Here is a 19,867-nt window from a genome sequence, read left to right on the forward strand (position 1 = left end):
ATAAAATTACAAAGATTTAGAGAAATTTTATGTATATAAATATATATTTTGGGGCAGAAGAAAGAGATCATGCATTTTAGAAGTTTTCCAACAGATCTTTACATACAAATTGTTTATTCAATTGTTTTTACATGCAAACTGTTTATTGGCATAATTACTATTGCTATTTCAATTGTTTTTATTATATATGTTGAAATCTTTGTGTTTGGAGTTGCATCTAATCTTAGAAGCATCATGTTTTTAGAATCTAGATGAAGTTTTTTTAACACGAATTTGTTTTCATAAGTATCTAGTTTCTTGTATTTCAAAAATATTTCCGCCCTCAAACTATATATAATGTTAATTATGTATCAAACTTTCGCGCACAAAAACTTTTCAGATTAAAATGTTTACAAAAGCTTTCACGTTAATCATAAACTTATTATTACAGGTTTTTTATAATTTAATTTTGCATGTCTTTTATGAAGTTTGATGTATTATTTCTTAAGCAAACATATACTTTAGACAAACAAGATCTTTGGATCCCAACAAACATTGGCTGTCAATCTATCTATTCAAACTCTAATGTTAATTTGAATTTATTTTCTGAAAATTGACACCATCTATTCAAATTTTTTTTTTACATTTTTTTGAAATTGTTATATGCATTGAGATATGTGGATAAATCATTGAGTTCTTATAGGGATCTCTCAAAATCTGTTTAAGCACTGATCAGGAGTCTAACATAATATTTGGAATTTTGCTGAGCATACTTGGCAATATTACAATATCTTTTACTGTTTCTTATAATTTTTTTAAATCTTGTAGAAAGCTAAGAGACATAAAAAACTTTGTGACACTAATTGTAAGAAGAATTGATGGAGATCGACGGATCTCTCGCACACTCAACATACATGCTTTTGTCTTGATTGCTCGAAAGAAATGCATGATATGAAAGCAGAAAAACAAAATATGAGAGAGGTTAGTTATGGTATTTGATGTCTTGTGGTACGTTAATGGATGTTAAATAACTTGTGAGAACTTTTGTCTGAATTTCTTTCTTAACTTTCTTCCTTGAGCATATGAATATTTTATTCGCTATATTGCATAACTTACTGCATGGAAACAACCCACAACATCAATATTTTTGTTTTCAATACTTTATAATAGATACATACCACCATGGATCATCCCCAACAAGCATCATATTTCCTTCGTTGTCTTTAAATAACATTATTTTAAAGACAATAAAAGAAATATAATGCTTGTTGAGGATGATCTATAGTTGTTTGTGTCTCCTATCATTTAATATATGTTAAAGTATCAAAATATATCTTTGATGTCGATGATTTTGTGCATGCATTGTGTTCTGCAACATGGTGAAGAAAATATTCATCTGCTTAGGAGAGGAAGTTTAGAAAACGAAATCTATAAATAAATTCTCTCAATTCAAATTATCAAATCAGATTATTAACTTTTTTCATTCATTATTTTTTTTTCAGGTTCAGATATCAGATTTGGTTAATATGTTCATCGCTAAGTTATACATTGGTGTGAAAATGGTCCATAGTCCACACTTTTTACATTGATACATGTTTTACTTTGACCATTTTTAAATTATTCTCTTAAAATAAGAGGATTTTTTTATGGCAATAAATAATTAAATTTAATAATTAATGCTAGTGGAAAAAAAAAATCGAAACAAAATTCTAATCAAATCTAGTTCATGTAGTTCTATGAACCTTTTCTTCACAAATATGAAACATTTCATAAGTTTTCTAACAGATTTTGCTTGGAAACTGTGTATTCGATATTAGTTTTTAAAGAATTCTAGTGCGAAATCATCTGATAAATTATATATTATTTTATTACAGTTTTTGCAAATTGAAATAATTAATACTGATATTTCAATAATTTTTCATTTTTATAAATTTTGAAATCTACGTGTTGGCAGCTATATATAATTTTAGAAGCATCATTTTTTCAAATTTAGATGATGATATTTAAATATAAGAATTTGTTTTCATATATATGTATTTATATATACATATTTTCAGTTACGATATCTATTCAAAGTAATTGTTTGCAACAAATGTTGGCGCACAAATAACCAATATAATATTAGTATCTTATAAAAATTTGGCATGGATTTGTTTTCTTTTAGTTTGATAGATCACTTCTTAGGTCACTTCTTAACCAAACATGCATACTTTAGAGGAACAATATATTTGTCGTAAATATAGTGTCGTTTAATTCGTTATACCTCTTTCTTTTTACATATGTCATATAGATTCATCTTTACTGAATGCCCTATTCTTGGCTCAACAATCATTATAAGAGTATCTGTTGTTTAGTCATAGTAGTAATTGTTACACGGAAAGTACTTCTTATAAAAAGAAACTCGTATATTTTTAGGTTAACATTGTATTATTGCAAAGTGAGGTTTCACCCTTTTCATTGTATAGAATGATTACCTTATTTTATAAGCTGAAAGCATAACATATATTTTTGAAAGAAAAAAAGTTTTGCACTTAGGGGGAACATATGACCTTAATAATGCACAAGTTTCATATTGTTTCATGCTAAAAGGTATACATTCACAAGGAGCTAACAAATAGCAAAAGCATCATATCTTTCCCAGACAATAAATAACCAAAAGAAATTTTCAAAATATAAAAACTTATTAAAAGAGGGACATAAGCATATCTCAAACTTATATGTCATTAGATTCTTAGTAACCTGAGGTAAAAGTACTAGTGTATTATAATGTACTATACATAAGCTTGTTTGAAGCTACTATAAAAAAAGAAAAAGGAAACCCATATGAAAAAGACCTCAAGCTATCCATTCATCTTAGGTAAAAAATTTGAAACCAAATCATATCATAATCGGTTCGGTTGCAAAACATGCTTATCAACTAATCTTTTCTTTCATTGGTTGAACCATTTGTCCGTTGTAGCCAATGAAAAACTAGTAGATAGGTTTCTTTTGTAGCCAAACCTATTAGGATAAGATTAGGCTTTAGATGTTTTACCTAAAATGAATGAACATGTGGTTTTCTTTATATGGGGTTCCCTTTTTTTTTGTAATAGCTTCTAAAGCTTATATCCATTCCACTTTAATATACTAGTACCTTTAACTCGTGTTCATGTATGTTTTTTTCTCGACAGTTTTGAGAAATAGGTACTAGGAATCCACAGGTGACCAAGTTTGAGGTTTAAATATATTTCTCTTTTGATATGTGCTATATATATAGAGGTTTTCTATTTTTAAATTGTCCAGATACTTTTGGTTAATTATTATGCTTTTCATTTTGATATGTGCTTATATAAAAATTGTGTCATTTCTACAATAATAACAATACAATTCAATTCAATATTCTTCATTTACAATACCAAATTAATGGGTAAAAATTAACTAATACTAGTTTATCACTAGTCTTGTTCATCAAATGTTTTTCCTTTTCAGTATTTAAAAGCTGCTAATTTTCAATGTAAGGGAAAAATACTCTTTGAAATGTTGTTTTTCTCCGAATTTAGAGACTTTTTAAAACACAAAAAAAAAAAAAAAAAAATGAGACACACAAGATAAAGAAGATTGGAATAGAGAGTTCCAAAATAGTTAAGATGAAGGACCGGTCCAGTATGATTTTACAGCGAGAAGGATCTTCTCGGGGTTGAAGGGGCCTTTCTCATGATCCAAAATCCGACTCTTCCACTTCATTCCATTGGTTATGCTTTGTATCTTCGTCAATGTTTCAACATTGTCCCTAAATACCACTGTTCCCTCTGGTCTTAGTATTCTATCCATCTCAAGTAGTATCAAAGCCACATCACACCTTACATGATCAACAATGTCAACATAAAAATTTACGCTTGTGAGATCTCATTTCAAATACAAATATGAATGCAAATGCACATTTTGTTAGTAAGGATAAACCATGGAGATCTTATCAATAAAAAGTGTATTTGCACTTGTATAAGATGTTGATTGGTTCGAGTTTATCTTATATATTTGCATTTACATGAGAATTTTATTTACAAAAAAAAAAAATTACATTTCTTTATTTTTCTTTTAAACGTTTTCTATCAAATAAGTGTCAAGACCTACAAAAATATACACATTTTCAAGCTTAAATTATCAATAATATATATAAATATAACTACTTTTGTAATATTGTTTAAATTATACTTTTAAAACATATATACATATTGTTATTTTTTTGGGGTTTCATTTGTAAACTCGTTTATTCTTGTGTGGACTATCAATCATAAAGTTTTTTTTTAATTAATGTGTGGTTGAAAAAATTAAAATTCGTTATAAATTATTGGACACAAATATTCTTTTCATAGTGATATACTAATAAACTGGTAAATCGTCAACGCAACCACCAAACACAAAACAAGATTCTCTTTTCATTTGTGTTTGATGCCCGTTTACGATTAACAAGTTATTTTTCTTAATAAGCTTAAGGTTATAGGTTTTTTAGTAAAATATACACTAACTATAAACTTCGAAGTCTAGTAGTTGTTTATTTCTTTTTTCTTTTTGATAGGATAGTAATTGGTGTTTACCTGTTCTCGTAAATGCTGAACAATCCACCGGCATGAATCAAATCATAAGTTCTTGGATACGTAGAGAATCCTTCACACCAATCTTGATACGTCCCTATAAATCCTCGTTCGTAAATCACACCTAATGTTTGCTTCTCAGCATCCACAGGAACCACATTCATAACCCAAGATGGATATTTCATTATCGCGGCAGCAAACCCTCCTAGGTACGCATTCATGTCCATTATGTTCCTGAATCTTCCCCTTGAAAGCTCTGGCATTATCTGTTTGTAATATGCGATTCTTTCCTTCCATACTTCATTGTCTTCTCTGAATTTTTCAGCATTAGTGTCCGGTATAGTACCCCGGATTATCCTAGGCGGTACAGCAAAAGCTCGGTCTGGCCAATCCTCCAACGCGCCTCCTGCGAATTCGTTTGGATTGTTTGCTTCTGGCAATGGTGTTACACAAGATTCCAAGTCTTTGTACCTATGATCAAAAATTATTATTCATATAAAATCAGAAAATATATACTTGCTCCGTTTTGTTGTATATATAAGATGTTTTAGCCAATTATTTATGTTCTTTTTTTTTTATTTTAATTATTTATGCAACATTCTTTATTCTAATTAGTTACTTCAAGAAATTAATTTGAAAATTGTAAAACATTTATCAAACAAAATCTAGTGTTAATATCTATAATTTCGTGATTTATGGGCAATCATAGAAAACATCTAATAATACGAAAAAAAATGTGAGTAATTATGATTTTAGGAGGGGTTGAGATTGTTACCAAGCAAAATCGGGTTGGTCTGATTTGCTGCATAGAGGAGGAGATTTGTGGACTCGTTTGAGTTTGTTACACTCAACGTGATTAATAGGCTTTTGCCAGATTGATAAATCACCCTTTTCTGTAACTTTCTTCCAACAAAGACTTCTTGCTGCATTTTCTATAGAATCTTGCTCTTGCTTCAAATCCTCTTGTGATCTTTCCCAACCTTTCCAGTATTTCTTCCAGTTGATTGGTGGACCGGAAAGGATCCAATAACCACCCGGTCTTAATACTCGGTCCACTTCGGTCAAGTACAAACCATCTACACACATCCAATTTTTATTTTATTTTTTTAGTTTTCACACAACAATCAAGAAACCTCATGGGAAAAAAATCAAGAAAATGTTCATTACCGTTTTGAAACCAAGGAATCAAACAACGAGAACAGTGAGCAAGATCAAAAGCTCTAGCTGGATAAGGAAGTCTTCTTGATCCCATGATCCCGATAATCGCAGGAACTCCACGTTCCAACGCAAATTGAACTTGAGCTTCATGAGTGTCTCTTGGAGCAAAAGACATAGCCACAATATCCCTTTTCAATAAGTAAGCACCAAAACTCGCCACCTAAACAACCAATAATATCGAATTAATCAATTTTATCCTTCGGATTAACCAATCAAGAAGTTGTATTTTTTTTTTTTTTTTGGGTAAGTATCAAGAAGTTGTATTTTAATATAATGTTTGGTTTGTTATTAAAAAAATAAATAAAACCAAGTCAAAGATAGATAAATCTAAAATAGGAAAGAAATCACAACTTACACCACATCCTGTATCAATAGCTGTTCTAATAGCTCCATCAGTAAGAGGAATGAGTCTAGCAATATCATCAATGTAAGCATCAGCCCCACGTGGAAACATAGTGCCACCACCAGGGAATCTGAATCTTTCGCCTTCGACTTGAATCCAATTCTGGATAGCTTTCTCAATACTGAGCTCTTTGTGTGGGATGTTGTCGTACCAAGCATAGTCTCTGCTCTGAGGCCATTTAAACGGAATCTTGTAGTTTGGTGGAGGAGGAATCAGACAATAAAGAAGCTCATCTTTCGAAGGACAATGTCTTTCTCTGTATTTCATCATGTTCCTATCGAATCTTCTCCCTCTCTCTCGATCTTCACATGGAGTGTACTCACTCAAAGACATGTCACATGGCTCAAAATACTTTACGGTTTGATTCGTAACCTTAAGCTCGAGTTTGTGATGGCTTTCGAAATCTAACCCAACTGGTTCCGAGGAGGAAGAAGAGAGACTCTCATCATCATCAGAAGAAGAAGGATTTCTCTGAGTCTGAGCCCGAGCGGTGGTTGTTGTTTCATCACATCCCATTCTTGAGTAAACCTCAGAGGAAGAAGTTGGGACAGTGTTGTTTTGCCAAGATCCAAGAACATAAGACAATATGCAAAGTCCACTTACACAAAGAATCCAAGTGAGTCGCTTTCTCTTTGCTTCTGCAAGGTGGTGACTACTGTTCTCTTTCGCCATTTCTGCTAGAGAGGATGGTGCAAAAGAGTTGCAACTTTTATCTGATTTTTCGTAAAACAAGAAAAGCTAAATCTTTTTGTAAGGTGGTGGAAATTTTTAGAAAAAAATCAACGTAAAAATGTTATAAAAAATGTAAGAAAAGTTAGATGGAGCTCGAAGCACGAGGAAAAGGGATCCACCATCACAAGAAATCAAAATTTATTGTAATAAAAAGGACAAATGGTCTCTATTCTTTAGCAAAAAGCCAATAACCACACTTATTAATTTAGAAGTGGTCTTAAAGAGAGGGAAAATAAAAATTTTGAGATAAAGTTGGAGGCTGACTAGCCTCATTTTTCGTTTTGCCATGTCTCTTTGTAGTTGAAAACATAAAAAAAATTGAAATCTTTACAGGTAAATTAAGTCAAGATAAGAAAGAAAATTCACAAAGTAATTCACGTGGTACCCATAACTTTGGACTCAAAGAATTAATTATTAGGGTCTTGTCCTTATTCCAATTTTGTAATTGATACTATATGTAAGGATAACAAAATGGGGCATAGTATTTTAGACAAGCCGAGCATAGTGTCAGGAATTTTCATGTCCCACAAAACTGTTGCTAGAATTGTCGACGGTGTACAAGAATTCTTATTCTTCACACGTGACATACATATGTATATCATACTATCATACGTACATACATACGTGAACATATAGAGAGGCGGTTCGTGGGTGTTTGATGAAAAGCATCTATAAGTTAGAGGTTACCTCGAGGGCTAGACAATGGGGATATTATTACCTAACTATCATGTGTTTCTCCTCTTTTGAATCTGTTCCTCCATGTTTTGTGGTTGTGGAAAGACATGTTTTGTCTTCTCTATCGTATTCAATCAGTTTACTACAAAAAATGACCATTAGTTAATTAAAAAAATGTCATGTATTAGATAGACCCTTTCGTAGTCGGTGTTGGACATAATATGTGGATGCAAATGCGTTTATACATTTAGATGCAAACCAAGTTTGGATGCAAGTTATTAGACATACTACATTCATCTACAAATCTACATATTCAAAAATTTAGAGAGAGCATGTAAAACTATATATTGATTGGGTTTATGGTAAATTATGAAGAAATACAATCCTGTATATATTAATTAATAGAGAACAATAGTAGTCTAATTTTTTCCAAGTGTCAGTCAAAAAAACTTGAAGTGAGAAGAATTTTCTAAATAATTGAAGGTAATATTTAGCCTTTAAATAGTCCTTATCACGCTAATGCAATATATAGTATGTTTAAACGAGACATTAAAAAATTATGAACTGTTGTAAAAGAGGCGGTTAAAAAAGAAACGGTTAAAAATAGCATATAGAAAAGATGGTGTGAAAAGAAAGAGCAGTTAAGTATTAAGCTTGATTGGTAACATTATAATGGTTGAATTGAATTAATACAAATTATATTAAATTAAAAAAATGAAATTTAATTAAAAAAAATAATAATATGGAAGAGAAAATATTTTATAATATGAAAAATTATTAAACAAATAAATTACAATGAAACCTAAAAAATATAGTTCCAATAAGAAACTCATATATATAGAAAAATTTTAAGTATAAATTATGAACGCATAGCATGCTCAGATCTGTTAAATTTTTGTTATATAGTGTAACGCCCCGACTGTCATCCTTCTTAGTGGGCCAATCACTCCCAGCCCATAGACTTACCTTGCTTAGTGGGTCCAATGTCCACTTCCAGCCTATGGGTTCACCCATATCCGATGGCCGGTTTGTTACATCTCGGAGGCTTTAAATACTTGTTTACCATCTCTACAAATTACAACATAATATTTCCCTGTGTTTTGTCTTCACTCGCACAGTTCGACAATCACTTTCCGGAAGGTCACCCCTCCTGAAACTACTTCAGCTCAAGCACACTTATTTATGGAGTTATCTCACGATCTTTGGCCAAAAAGATAAGTGTATTTTGGTGACAAAGGTGGCCAAATCAATTCTTTAAACCTCTCGCAAACCGGGAGTTCACAATTCATCCCCACTAACAGATCGCAACGTCTTCGTTACGCACCAAAACCATCACCCCCGACTGTGTGAGCCTATTCTACTCCACAGTCGTCTGGGTTTGGCTCTAAAACCACTTGTAACCTTGCTTACTAGGCCCCAACCGTCACTTTGCTTAGTGGGCTCCATGTCCACTCCCGGCCCTTGGGCTCACTTATATCCTACGTCCGGGAAGCTTTAAAGACTTGTTTATCGTCCCTATAAACCACCACATGATCTTTCCTTGTGTTTTGTCATCACTCTCATAGTTTTGACAATCACTTCTCGAAAGGACACCCATCCTAAAACTACTCTAGCTCAAGCACACTTATTTTCTAGAGTTCTTTCAGGAGTTTTGACCGAAAATATAAATACACTTTAGTGACATGGGTGGCAAATCAATTCTTTTAAATTTCTGCCAACCGGAGATTTACATATATTATATGATTAAATTAATATATATTTTTGTAAAATAAAAATATAACTATTCAAGTAGCTATTGAAATAGCAAAAATTACAAATATTTATCTCTATTAAAAAGTTAGAAATTAAATCTATTGTAATACACATCTAAGTTTAAATTTTATTGACAAATTGAATATTTAATGATATAATAATCAAAGACAAAAATAAAATAATACAAAAAGTTATTGTACACCCATCCAAAACAAACGTACCATGTAGTGAGGAGTTTGCAGTCACTCTTCCAACCACTAAAAATCTATTTTAAACGCTTATTCTAGTTACCAAATCCAACCAATCTTATGAATCGCTCTCTCCAAACACTTTGTTGATTGGTGAACATGTGAGACTTGTATGGCCACTGGCAAAAAGCGAAAGCACAGCTTGAATAGTAACATACATAACAGGGACATCAAAAGAAGTCTCATACATGATCCGAGTCGTCTCTCTTTTAGCTTTATAGGATTAAGGAAAGCTTCAGTAAGAATCACAGGGTGTTCTTCAGGAGCAACAAGAAGCTCACTGTAGAACCTATGACGCCACATATTCTCCATATCATCCCAATTACAAAATTTACCATGTTTAATGGGATATTTCAAAGTAAGTAAACCTCTTTTCATTGAGCTTCATCGCCAACATAAGCATCTTTCTGTCCCATTCCTACCATAACACCAGCATGCCTAGGACGACCTTTAATACTAGGGAATACAGCTCTTGGTGCATCATCACCCGCAAACCCAGCCTATATCACTGATCGAAACAGGTTTATGTAGACTTGATCAACAAGTTAGTAAGAAGAGAAAAAGAAGACAAAAGGAGCTCACCTTGACAACAAGTGGTTGATGTAGACTTGATCAACAAGTTAGTAAGAAGAGAAAAAGAAGACAAAAGGAGCTCACCTTGACAACAAGTGGTTGAATCTCTTCTCCTTCTGCGATAATCTTAAGATTATATAAACCCCAAACCAGAGGACGATGATCAGATTTCGACTCTAAAATGATTACATCGGAGAATCACAAGACATGCAAAGCAAAGTGAAACGAAGATCTAAACGAAGTATTGAGTTGTGATCAAGTCAAAACAAAGTCTATAAGTCTATACTGAAGTAAAAGCTACGGCAGAGATCGGAACCGCAATGATCACTCTGAATATGGTAAAGAGGAGTCTGTACAGTGTTAAAGCATTAGTGCCTTAAGATCCTTTATGCGTTGCTTGCTTGTGGGTTAATCAAGAACTCGGTTTAAGTTAAGAAGGTATAAGAGATCTATGACTCAGGAATCAATTCAATACACAACCCGTTCTTCCAAAAACAAATTAATCCCAAAACCACACGAGATGATTTGAATAGGTAATTAAGACTGATAGCTTGTTTCCAAAACTTGTGAATAAGTAAATAAAATCTCGAACAAAAAAAGAACAAGAGATAAGCCGAGTCTTGCAACAACGGAGAAATTAATCCATAACACAGAAACTAACATTCAAAATAGAGAAAATGGAGCTATGATTGATAAAACTATTCCTCTTCAACAATCTTGCTCTTCTCGCTGACATAGATACCGTCAAGGAACTTCCTGATATCCTTCTTCTTTACGTGACATTTCTGCACATTACATATAACCAACCATTGTCAATTACAATTACATATAACCATTGTCAATTACATATAGAGAACTGAAAGCCTAAGATAACAAAATTCAAACTTGGCCATAGCTCATTACTCATTTCGTAGCCACCACCAACCACTATGCAAGATGTAATACAAATTTCAAACATTAACCAAACCAAAGTCACCTATCTGACACAGACTCCTAAACCTTTCTTCTTATATACACAAGAGAAGCTTTAATTGTATCTGCTAGTTAAAGAGAGTAGTACGTACCTGGTTGATCAAAGCACATGACCTTGACACAAGCTCGATGTCATTACCATCAAGAACGATCTCATCCTTGACCTTCTCAGATCGCACAATGGTCACACCATCCAACATATCTACCTTCCTCACCTATCATTTCCAATAACCACATTTCTAAATAAGTTCATCTTTCCAACATTTCATTCCTAAATCTAAACGAAGCTGTGAAAAAAAAAACCAAATCAGATAAACAAAAAGCAAAACAAACCTTCTTCTCGCCAAGGAAGTTACGGATCTCAATAGACTTGCCATCACCACCAATGGAAGCGTTAATGGGAAAATGAGCATACACAAACCTCATCTTGTACCTGAAACCTCTGGTCACACCGGAGATGAGGTTATCAACGTGGCTAAGAGCGGTTCTGATGGAGGCACTGGTTTTGCGGGATCCAAACCACGAATCGATCTTAAGCTTCTTCTTACCAGTCTCGGGGTCCTTGATCAGCTGGAAATCGAGGTTGAGATGCTTGAAATCGCGAACAAGTTTGCCGCGAGGACCTTCGACTTCGATCACTTTAGCGTGAACCTTGATGGTTACGCTGTCGGGGATGTCCATCGTCTCGGAAGATAGAATAGTCTTCATCTTCTCCCACCTTTGTTTTGCTCTCTCTCTCTCTGGATTGATCAAAGGCTGAAACCCTAGAAAAATGAATCGACGGCGGCTTTTTAAAGGGTGGAGAAAAAAATTCGGAAACCCTAGATAAATGTTTCAGCCCATTATAAGCCCACTAAAAGAGTGTTATTATCAATAAGCCCACTGCCCGGTGAACAGAGTTGGAATTAGGCTAATTTGATGACATTTTGTAACTTCGATGTATGTGAACTGTAATTTCGGTGTTAAAATGTAATTATGAAATTTTGGTAAAATATAATTTCATAATTATCAAAAATGTCTTTCTATAATTCTACTATTCTAGTCAAAATTTCTAATTTATTTTGATGCAAAACGATAAGTTGAGAGGATATAATATGATCTATAAGTTCATAGTAATCGTAAATGATGGTATTTTAGACTGTTGGTAGTTTTGGATGATCAAACGAATTATTCAACATATTAAATCATATTTGAGTGCTTTGAGACATAAAGCATAGAGTCATGTACTCATGTTGAAGGCTACTGTCCCTTCTAAGTTCTAAGACCAAGTGCATCGGTCCGTCCTTGGATCGTCCCACATAATTAATCCTTTTAATTTAAATCGAAATACATTTAATTTCAAAGAAACGTATCTACACACGGGACGTTTTTCGTCCGTCCTTCAAGACACGTGGCGTGGTCTTATTGGTTCGTGTCATTAGGGCGAGGGTGAACCAAAAAAAATTGTTGGGTCGAGACTTTTTTTCTCTCCGTCTCTCTTTCTTTACGCTCTCTCTCTCTCTCTCTCGAAGGCGATTTGATTCAGAAGGGGGATTTCTCTGAAAATTGGCTGAAGCAAAGGCAAATCTGCCGTCAATCGGTTGCAATAGGAAGAGGTTTGTGTTCTTCCCTCGTTTCCTTGGATGATTTTCTTTTTTTGATGTATTATCCGTCAATCTACCGTCAATCCGATTTTGATGTATTCTCGATTTAGAGTTTTTATGATGTATTCTCGATTTAGGGTTAAAGGAAATTGTTTGGGGGATTCGATAGATTAGGGACCTCTCTGATAGATCTTTGTTGAGTTCCTTGAACGGTCTTGTACTGCTGAGTTCTCTGGTTTCCTTCTTTACAAGGAGTTTGGTAGAAGACTCAAGGTATATATATATGTTTAAATTGTTATGAGTTTTCTAGAGTTGTTCTTGGTTTGTTGTTTCTTGTCTATGTTATGCTGATTAGATGGAAGTTAGAGCACATATGAGACTTGATATGATGTTGTTTCATTGGTTCATTATATTGGTTATGTGTGATTACATTGCAGAAAACAAACCCTGTTTGACTCCCTGATTCTTGGACCTGAGTCACCTAATTAACCGCTCAATAATGTCGTTATGATACCCCGTGTGTCTAAAAGGTAGTATTAAGGAATGCTTAATAGGAAGTAGTTGTGTTTGCAGTTTTATTTATCGTTGTGTTTGCATTCCAATTTCTTGCTAAGAGAGCTTCAGGCTCAAGATTAGATGCAACAACTAAGCAATAACGAAACAGCCTTTCTTGTTCTTTTTAACTGTCCCAGTGTCATCTTTTGCGAAGCTGTAGCTATATATGGCGTTATTGTTGCAATCATTCTGCAAACAAAGTTGGAGAGTGTGCCATCTTCAAAGATGTATGACGCTGAGTCTCTAAGAGCTGGATATGCAATCTTTGCATCTGGAATCATCGTTGGATGCGGGTCTGTATCTTCCCCTCTTTCTCTTTCCTTACAGTTTCGGTTTATGGATTTCATCCTCAGATATGCAAACCGAGGTCACATTTCTCTTTGCAGGTTATGTGTAGGAATCATTGGGAGCAGTTGTGCATTGTCTGATGCCCAAAACTCTACACTCTTTGTAAAGATTCTTGTGATCGAGATCTTTGGGAGTGCTCTTGGGTTGTTTGGAGTTATTGTGGGGATCATTATGTCTGCACAAGCAACATGGCCAACCAAATAGATATATCCATCCGGTCTGTATGCGTTGTGTTCTACTTGCAAATCTGGAAAGAACATGGCTTCTTGATTATCTTCATTGTTGTATGGATACTGATGTCTAGAAGAAAAAAAGTTATGTGTGAAAACTGAGAATCACTTTTGGATCCTTAATATTTTTTGTATTTGTTTAAAGCTTTGGAATAAGTCACTTTGGAGTACATCTTCATGTTTATGTTTGTATTCATTCTCTTTGGTTTCTCTGATAATCAAAGACAAGAGTTTTTGTATATGATTCGTTTATCAATCTGTTTCTCCACATGCTTATGTTTATAAGATCTCCTGCAAGTATATGTTGTTGATACAATGTGTGATTACATTGCAGATAATATTATTTTTTACAGGGGACCAACTATTGAGGGACACCAATGCTCATACCAAAATTAAGAAACTCTGAAAATAAGATTAATATATTTGAGGGACCAAATTTTTGTCCCAACCAATGCACATGCTCTAACTTCTAACCATATATGATTATATTCAGTTTACGGTATACTAGGCATGTAGACCCTAAATAATCTTCTTTTTTTTTTTTTTTGTTATAAACACTAATCTTCTGTTGAGCTTTGAATTGTTAATCCAAAAATAAAGATCTTATCACAGTTAGCTACGAGGACATCAAATCAACTCAAACTTGTGAATTGTGATATTCTTCACAACCTTTTAGAACAAAGTTACAATGAAAGAAGAGTAATGATATTTCTAATGAGAATTTCCAGAATCCAAACTAATTATTCGGTTCCTCTGATGAAAGTTTATTTGCATCTCTGGATTCTGGTACAACCCACCGGTTTAGATTTCTCAAAGACGTAGATACCTAGAAAAAGTAGCAAGATTTAGCATAAGGTCCAAGAACATAGCTTGCTTGGCCAACCTAATTATTTTGTACGTTTGGAGAATAACCAGCTACAAAAACAAATTCTTTACACTAACCTGTTGATCCCAATCTGTTCTCAGAGTCATGATGCTAAGCACGCAAGTCTGAACGAATACTCCAAAGATCATTCCGATCCATACACCCTATAATTTAGAGAAAAAAATAATTTGTATGTTATTTTCAAATTGTTAATTTTGGTACCTTCACAAATTTTTGTTTCCAAGACGGATTGACAACGAAAGAACGAAAGAAAACATGTTAAAATTTATAAGGAAAATGAAACTTACTTTGACTTGCAAACCAACACCGTAACCAAGGAAAAGCCCAATAGGAATTCCGACAATGTAATAGCAAGCGAGGTTAACGTAAGTAACATATCCTTGCCATCCAGCTCCAACCGCAACTCCTGTTCCGGTTCAAAAACACATACTGATTTAAGTATCGGTATAATATCAATATCATGCGTCAAGTAGAAAACTTATATGTATACCAGAGAGAACGGGTTGAACACTGTTCAAGAGAATGGAAAAGGCTAAAAGTGGAGAAAGATCGGCAACTTCTGCGGCGACAGCTTCACTTGTAGTGAAAATGTAGGAAATTCTTCCTCTTAGAAACAAGAATACGAAGAATAGAACTGTTCCTATAGAGAGTGATGTCAAAACCGCCATCAATGTTGCAAACTTGGCTGCTTTTGCATCTCCCCTACCCAGCTCGTTGGACACTCTTACACTATAAATAGAGATAGTTACGTTGCAAAGAAGAAAATAAATATCTTAAAATTAAAAAACAAAAAATCAATATATGTATCTATTCTCACCTTGCTGCTGCCAAAAACCCAAGTGCTATCATCATCTCCAGTCCATTTATGTTGAGGCTACAAAAAAAATGGGTATATAAGAGTTGATTTATAAAAATACTTAACACATTACTATCTATTTTTACTGATACCATAGTTTCACTTTTAAGAGTCAAGGAAATAAAATGTATAGATGTGTTTTCGAGATTGTATTGGCTATGGAGACTAGAAGAAGGACAATTCTTGTTAATATATATACACATACCAGATTGCTAGTGCATCAAGAGCCACCTCTGCGTTTTTCAAATTTCCAGTGAGTAGTACCAAGATCGAGTTGTACCATAACTCCAAGCTGTCCAAAACAACCACCACAAAAATAATGAACGTTATATAATAATAATACTTTAAATCTCTCAATATGATACGAGTAGAATTATTTTAAACGAGAATAGTCATTCCTGACAACTTAAAAAGCTCAAACTCAAAGAGCATGTGGTTCTGACTTGACTCATACTAATTTGGAAACTTCATCTCATCTACCTATAAAAAAAAAAAGCTTTATATGATTTTCTACCTTAAGGATTACTTCCTAAACTTATTAATTTATATGGTCTGAAGCCATAAAACTAATACAATGAGTCAATGACCACGTAGATGCATCAAGTGGAAACCAATCTCGTGTTCTATTTAACTAACAAAATAGGAAAGGAAAAGGTATTAATATGAAATTGTGTCATTAATTTTTTAAAAGAAGGCCGCTTACCAAAGCATTCCACCGGAAGACATAGATAGTTTGAAGACGTGCCATAAATCTTTGAAAGCCATCATAGAGAACCCTCTCCACGTGTCCTTACACCCACCACATGTGACGAACAAGAGCTGTGCAATGTTAGGCAACCAGAACGCAACTAGCGTCGAGGTCATAGCACCAGTGATCCCGAAATCAAAGTAAACCATTAGGAGCCAAGAGAGGAAGACATGGACCATTAAAGAGACAGCAGCCGCATAGGCAATGATCTTGTTCTTGCTCTGAGCTTGGAGAAACATTTGGCAAGTGAAGGAAGGCACGAAGGAAAAGTTGATGCCTATGACCCACAATGCTATTATACGAGCCACACGGACAATACGTTCCTCTTGACCTAAGGCTAAGAGAATAGGGCCAGAGAAGATGTAGACGGGCATGAGGCAAATGGTACAACCTGTGAGGACGATCCATGACCTTTGGAGGTAGATCCCGAGCATATGGTTTTGTTTGGCTCCGTAAGCTTGACCACATAGGGTTTCCAATGCACTGGCCATGCCTAGCTGCATTACGGTAGTTATTACATAATAGTTATAAAGAGTTGTATCAACCAAAGTTGAGACAACTGTACAGGTTCATAATAAAAGCTTGCCAAAATAACATATAAATTCGAAACGAATCCTCAAAAATTGTATAATCGAACCAACTTTTAATGAGTTTTATGAACGTTTTCAACCTGATGGTTTGATTTCTAAAAGCGTATTGTCTAAAACCTTATCAAATGTAAGTTTGGTTTCTTTACATAAATTTTTAAGCGGAATAAATAGCTGGAAGCCTGGAATTAATCTTTTTAGTTAAGAATACTATATTGTTGTGATTTCTCGCATAAGTGAAGAGTTCAATGCTTTTAAATTTAAGAATGAGTTCAATAATAGTTTCATTAATTTTGTCGGAGAGTTCAATACTTAGATTCTACAATACTATTTGGCACTTTATGGCGTCCAGTTTATGGCTAGAAAAGCTTCGACAAAACATGATATGATGGGATTTTTGGATTTCTCTAATGAAAACATGAAAACATGTGTCAAACTTTATTTTCAGGGAAGAAAGTGGTTAGGCCTCGGAAGTGGACTGCTAATGAATCTTGTCAAACATGCCGACTCACAAATTTATATACTGCAGTACTTTTCCAACGTTATAGTATAATAAAACACGTATAAGTCACATATATCTTAAACTTTTGTAGAAAATACGTTCAATTTCTACTATACTATTGAACTTCAAAATTGAACGTATAGAATTTGAAGTTCAATAGTATAGTAGAGATTGAACGTATTTTCTACAAAAGTTTAAGATATATGTGACTTATACGTGTTTTAAGAAATTACGTTTAATTCGATAACTTTCGAAGAAAAAAAACCACCACATGTTACGATAGGAGAAGAAGATACTACGAACTTGGTATGTAGTTGTCTTATGTTACGTAAATAGATATGTGTGGTTGACAAGAAACCACCACATGTTACGACAAGCAGTGTTTTCTGTTAGTATTCACATGATATACGTAATTTCAAATTTCTGTCAAAAGGGATATATTATCAGTAGTCTTTTCTTATTATCATTTTCACGAATCAAAAACATATTTTACCCGTCATCATTGTCTATCGAATAATGTGGTATAATAATACGAGCAGTACTGCTGTATAGAGTTTTCCAAGAATTTGATAGTTTTCTTACCAAAAAAGACGTATCAGATTCATTTTCCTATAAGATATCTTTTGTTTTTTTTATCTGTTTTCACTTTCCCTCAATTTATTGAATAGAGCTACACAGTACACATATGTCAGACAATCCCGTGGAAAAATTAATAAAAAGCTATCTGTAATCATTCTGACAAATACAAAAATACTCCGCGGGATTGTCTGACAAATGTGTAGTGTAGCTATTCAATCCCGGAGTATACTATTTCATTTATTAATGGTCAGTAATAAGATGACCACTTGATGTGAGTTTTCGATGTAGTCTGTTGGAAGAAATATAGTAATACTATTATTTTATTTAAACATAACAAAAAAAAAAAAAATGAGAGTAATAATTGAAGTATGGGATACTAACCAAGATACCATTACTGAAACGGAGGAGAACCGTGAAGGTGATGGAGTACGCAGCCAACTCGGTTGGGCCAAGATGGCCGATGAAAGCTTGACTTATCATTGAAACTCCGAACGTAGAGAATCTCGTGAAGATCGCCGGCGCCGCCACAACCCATAGCTTCTTTGATTCAATCCAAACCTTTTCCTTCATCCCCAACTCATCCTCTTCTCCGCCAGTCTCCACGGTCTTTTTCAACAGAGCCGTCGTGAGCTCTCCTTCTCCTCCGGCCATCTTGGAGTCTCAGTTTGTATCGGATGGACCAGATGGTATGAGGAAATAAATAGAAAAGAGAAGGCAGAGAAAGATAGAGAGGAGAGAGTTTGTGTCTGAATTGGTTTAGAGAACCAATTTTGTGTTTATTTTTTCTTTCTTTTTTTTTTTTTTTTTTGTATCTACTCGTCATATTTTATTGGGAAACGAAAAAGCCGTCTACGCCTCTTGCAGGAAGTAAGCAGTGAGATTTAAACACTCTAATAAAGAAATTAGTTGTATCTTAAATACGTGCATTGATCAACCATTTGACTAATAACTAGCATTTTAGTATTTCACGTTCATTGGTCGTGACTATTTGTTGCACCATAAACCCATAAAAAAACAAGAATCTAGTCGCGACCATAGGGGGAGCATACCATACTATTATTGTCAAATTCTTGTGCTAACAAGATTCGGAGAAATACATTTTTTTAATTAAGATTATCCAGAACTCTCCAAATCAAAAATTCATTTTTATTGACCGTACATTTTCGTAAGTCAAACAAAATTAATAACAGCTAATATGTTCTTTTTGATGAAAAAAATTCATATGTTTCTCTTAAATATCATTCAAAATTAAATAAGTATTTTATTATTGTTTTTATGAAGTTTTGTTTATTCTGGTCCAATCCAACAATTCAAAAATTTGAGCGAAACATTTACCAATAAAAAATTCTTAAAGAAGTAAGATTATTTTTAATCCATTTCTATTTTCATCTTCAATTCTTAAAAAAGCAATATTCATTTTTTTAAAAGAAGTCAAATTTATTTTTTTCTTTATAAATATTCTTAAAGAAGTAAAATTCATTTTTTTATTTATAAATAAAGATCTTTATATTTACACTCTAATTTGGAGATCAATTCAAAATAGAGTAGAGTTGGAATAAACCCGACCTTTTTTAAATCTTATATAATAAATTAGAGTTCTCTCCTAAAATTTGCTTCCAAAGTTTGACATGTGGCACTTGTTCATCTGACAACTTTAAAAGTTGCAGATGATTTTGAAAAGTGTTAGCTAAAATAAAGTTAAATGTTTTTATATTTTAACCTAAAGTTAATTAAGAAAAATTAAACACTTTCCAAAAATATCCCCAAATACAATATAAACTATAGAAAAAGCAAAGGATAAAAAAAAGAAAATAAATATAAACACAAAATGTAATAAACAATAATTTAAAAACTACTAAAAGCCACTTAT

At 33.4% G+C, this 19,867-nt stretch overlaps 3 protein-coding genes and 2 long non-coding RNA genes across 5 annotated transcripts; 2 read left to right on the top strand and 3 right to left on the bottom strand.

Annotated features, from left to right (window-relative positions):
• Positions 1-787: 787 nt before the first annotated feature.
• On the top strand, positions 788-1,652 carry LOC147923685 (uncharacterized). The gene is made up of 2 exons (XR_015585852.1): positions 788-960; positions 1,482-1,652. It is a non-coding gene; the product is annotated as an uncharacterized LOC147923685 (long non-coding RNA).
• A 1,812-nt stretch (positions 1,653-3,464) lies between these two features.
• On the bottom strand, positions 3,465-7,181 carry LOC109132275 (putative methyltransferase PMT18). Its single transcript, XM_087493984.1, has 5 exons — positions 6,124-7,181; positions 5,718-5,928; positions 5,326-5,626; positions 4,554-5,021; positions 3,465-3,817 (listed from the first exon to the last, which is right to left on the bottom strand). Exons 1-5 carry the CDS (start codon positions 6,841-6,843, stop codon positions 3,601-3,603), a joined length of 1,917 nt encoding a protein of 638 aa, XP_087350110.1. The 5' UTR covers positions 6,844-7,181; the 3' UTR covers positions 3,465-3,600.
• Positions 7,182-10,702: 3,521 nt separating this feature from the next.
• Positions 10,703-11,976, bottom strand: LOC104757667 (large ribosomal subunit protein uL6z/uL6y). Its single transcript, XM_010480417.3, has 3 exons — positions 11,457-11,976; positions 11,216-11,338; positions 10,703-10,936 (listed from the first exon to the last, which is right to left on the bottom strand). The coding sequence occupies exons 1-3, from the start codon at positions 11,829-11,831 to the stop codon at positions 10,850-10,852; spliced, it is 585 nt and encodes a 194-aa protein (XP_010478719.1). The 5' UTR covers positions 11,832-11,976; the 3' UTR covers positions 10,703-10,849.
• Positions 11,977-12,602: 626 nt separating this feature from the next.
• Positions 12,603-13,547, top strand: LOC147923686 (uncharacterized). The gene is made up of 3 exons (XR_015587743.1): positions 12,603-12,718; positions 13,144-13,236; positions 13,399-13,547. It is a non-coding gene; the product is annotated as an uncharacterized LOC147923686 (long non-coding RNA).
• Positions 13,548-14,419: 872 nt separating this feature from the next.
• LOC104757670 (protein DETOXIFICATION 21) lies at positions 14,420-18,979 on the bottom strand. Its single transcript, XM_087493985.1, has 8 exons — positions 18,379-18,979; positions 16,285-16,826; positions 15,787-15,873; positions 15,543-15,599; positions 15,216-15,454; positions 15,013-15,131; positions 14,782-14,868; positions 14,420-14,665 (listed from the first exon to the last, which is right to left on the bottom strand). Exons 1-8 carry the CDS (start codon positions 18,646-18,648, stop codon positions 14,576-14,578), a joined length of 1,491 nt encoding a protein of 496 aa, XP_087350111.1. The 5' UTR covers positions 18,649-18,979; the 3' UTR covers positions 14,420-14,575.
• Positions 18,980-19,867: the final 888 nt, after the last annotated feature.

Source organism: Camelina sativa, chromosome 17 (genome assembly GCF_030686135.1).
Source record: "Camelina sativa cultivar CO46 ecotype springtype chromosome 17, ASM3068613v1".
NCBI lineage: Eukaryota > Viridiplantae > Streptophyta > Magnoliopsida > Brassicales > Brassicaceae > Camelina > Camelina sativa.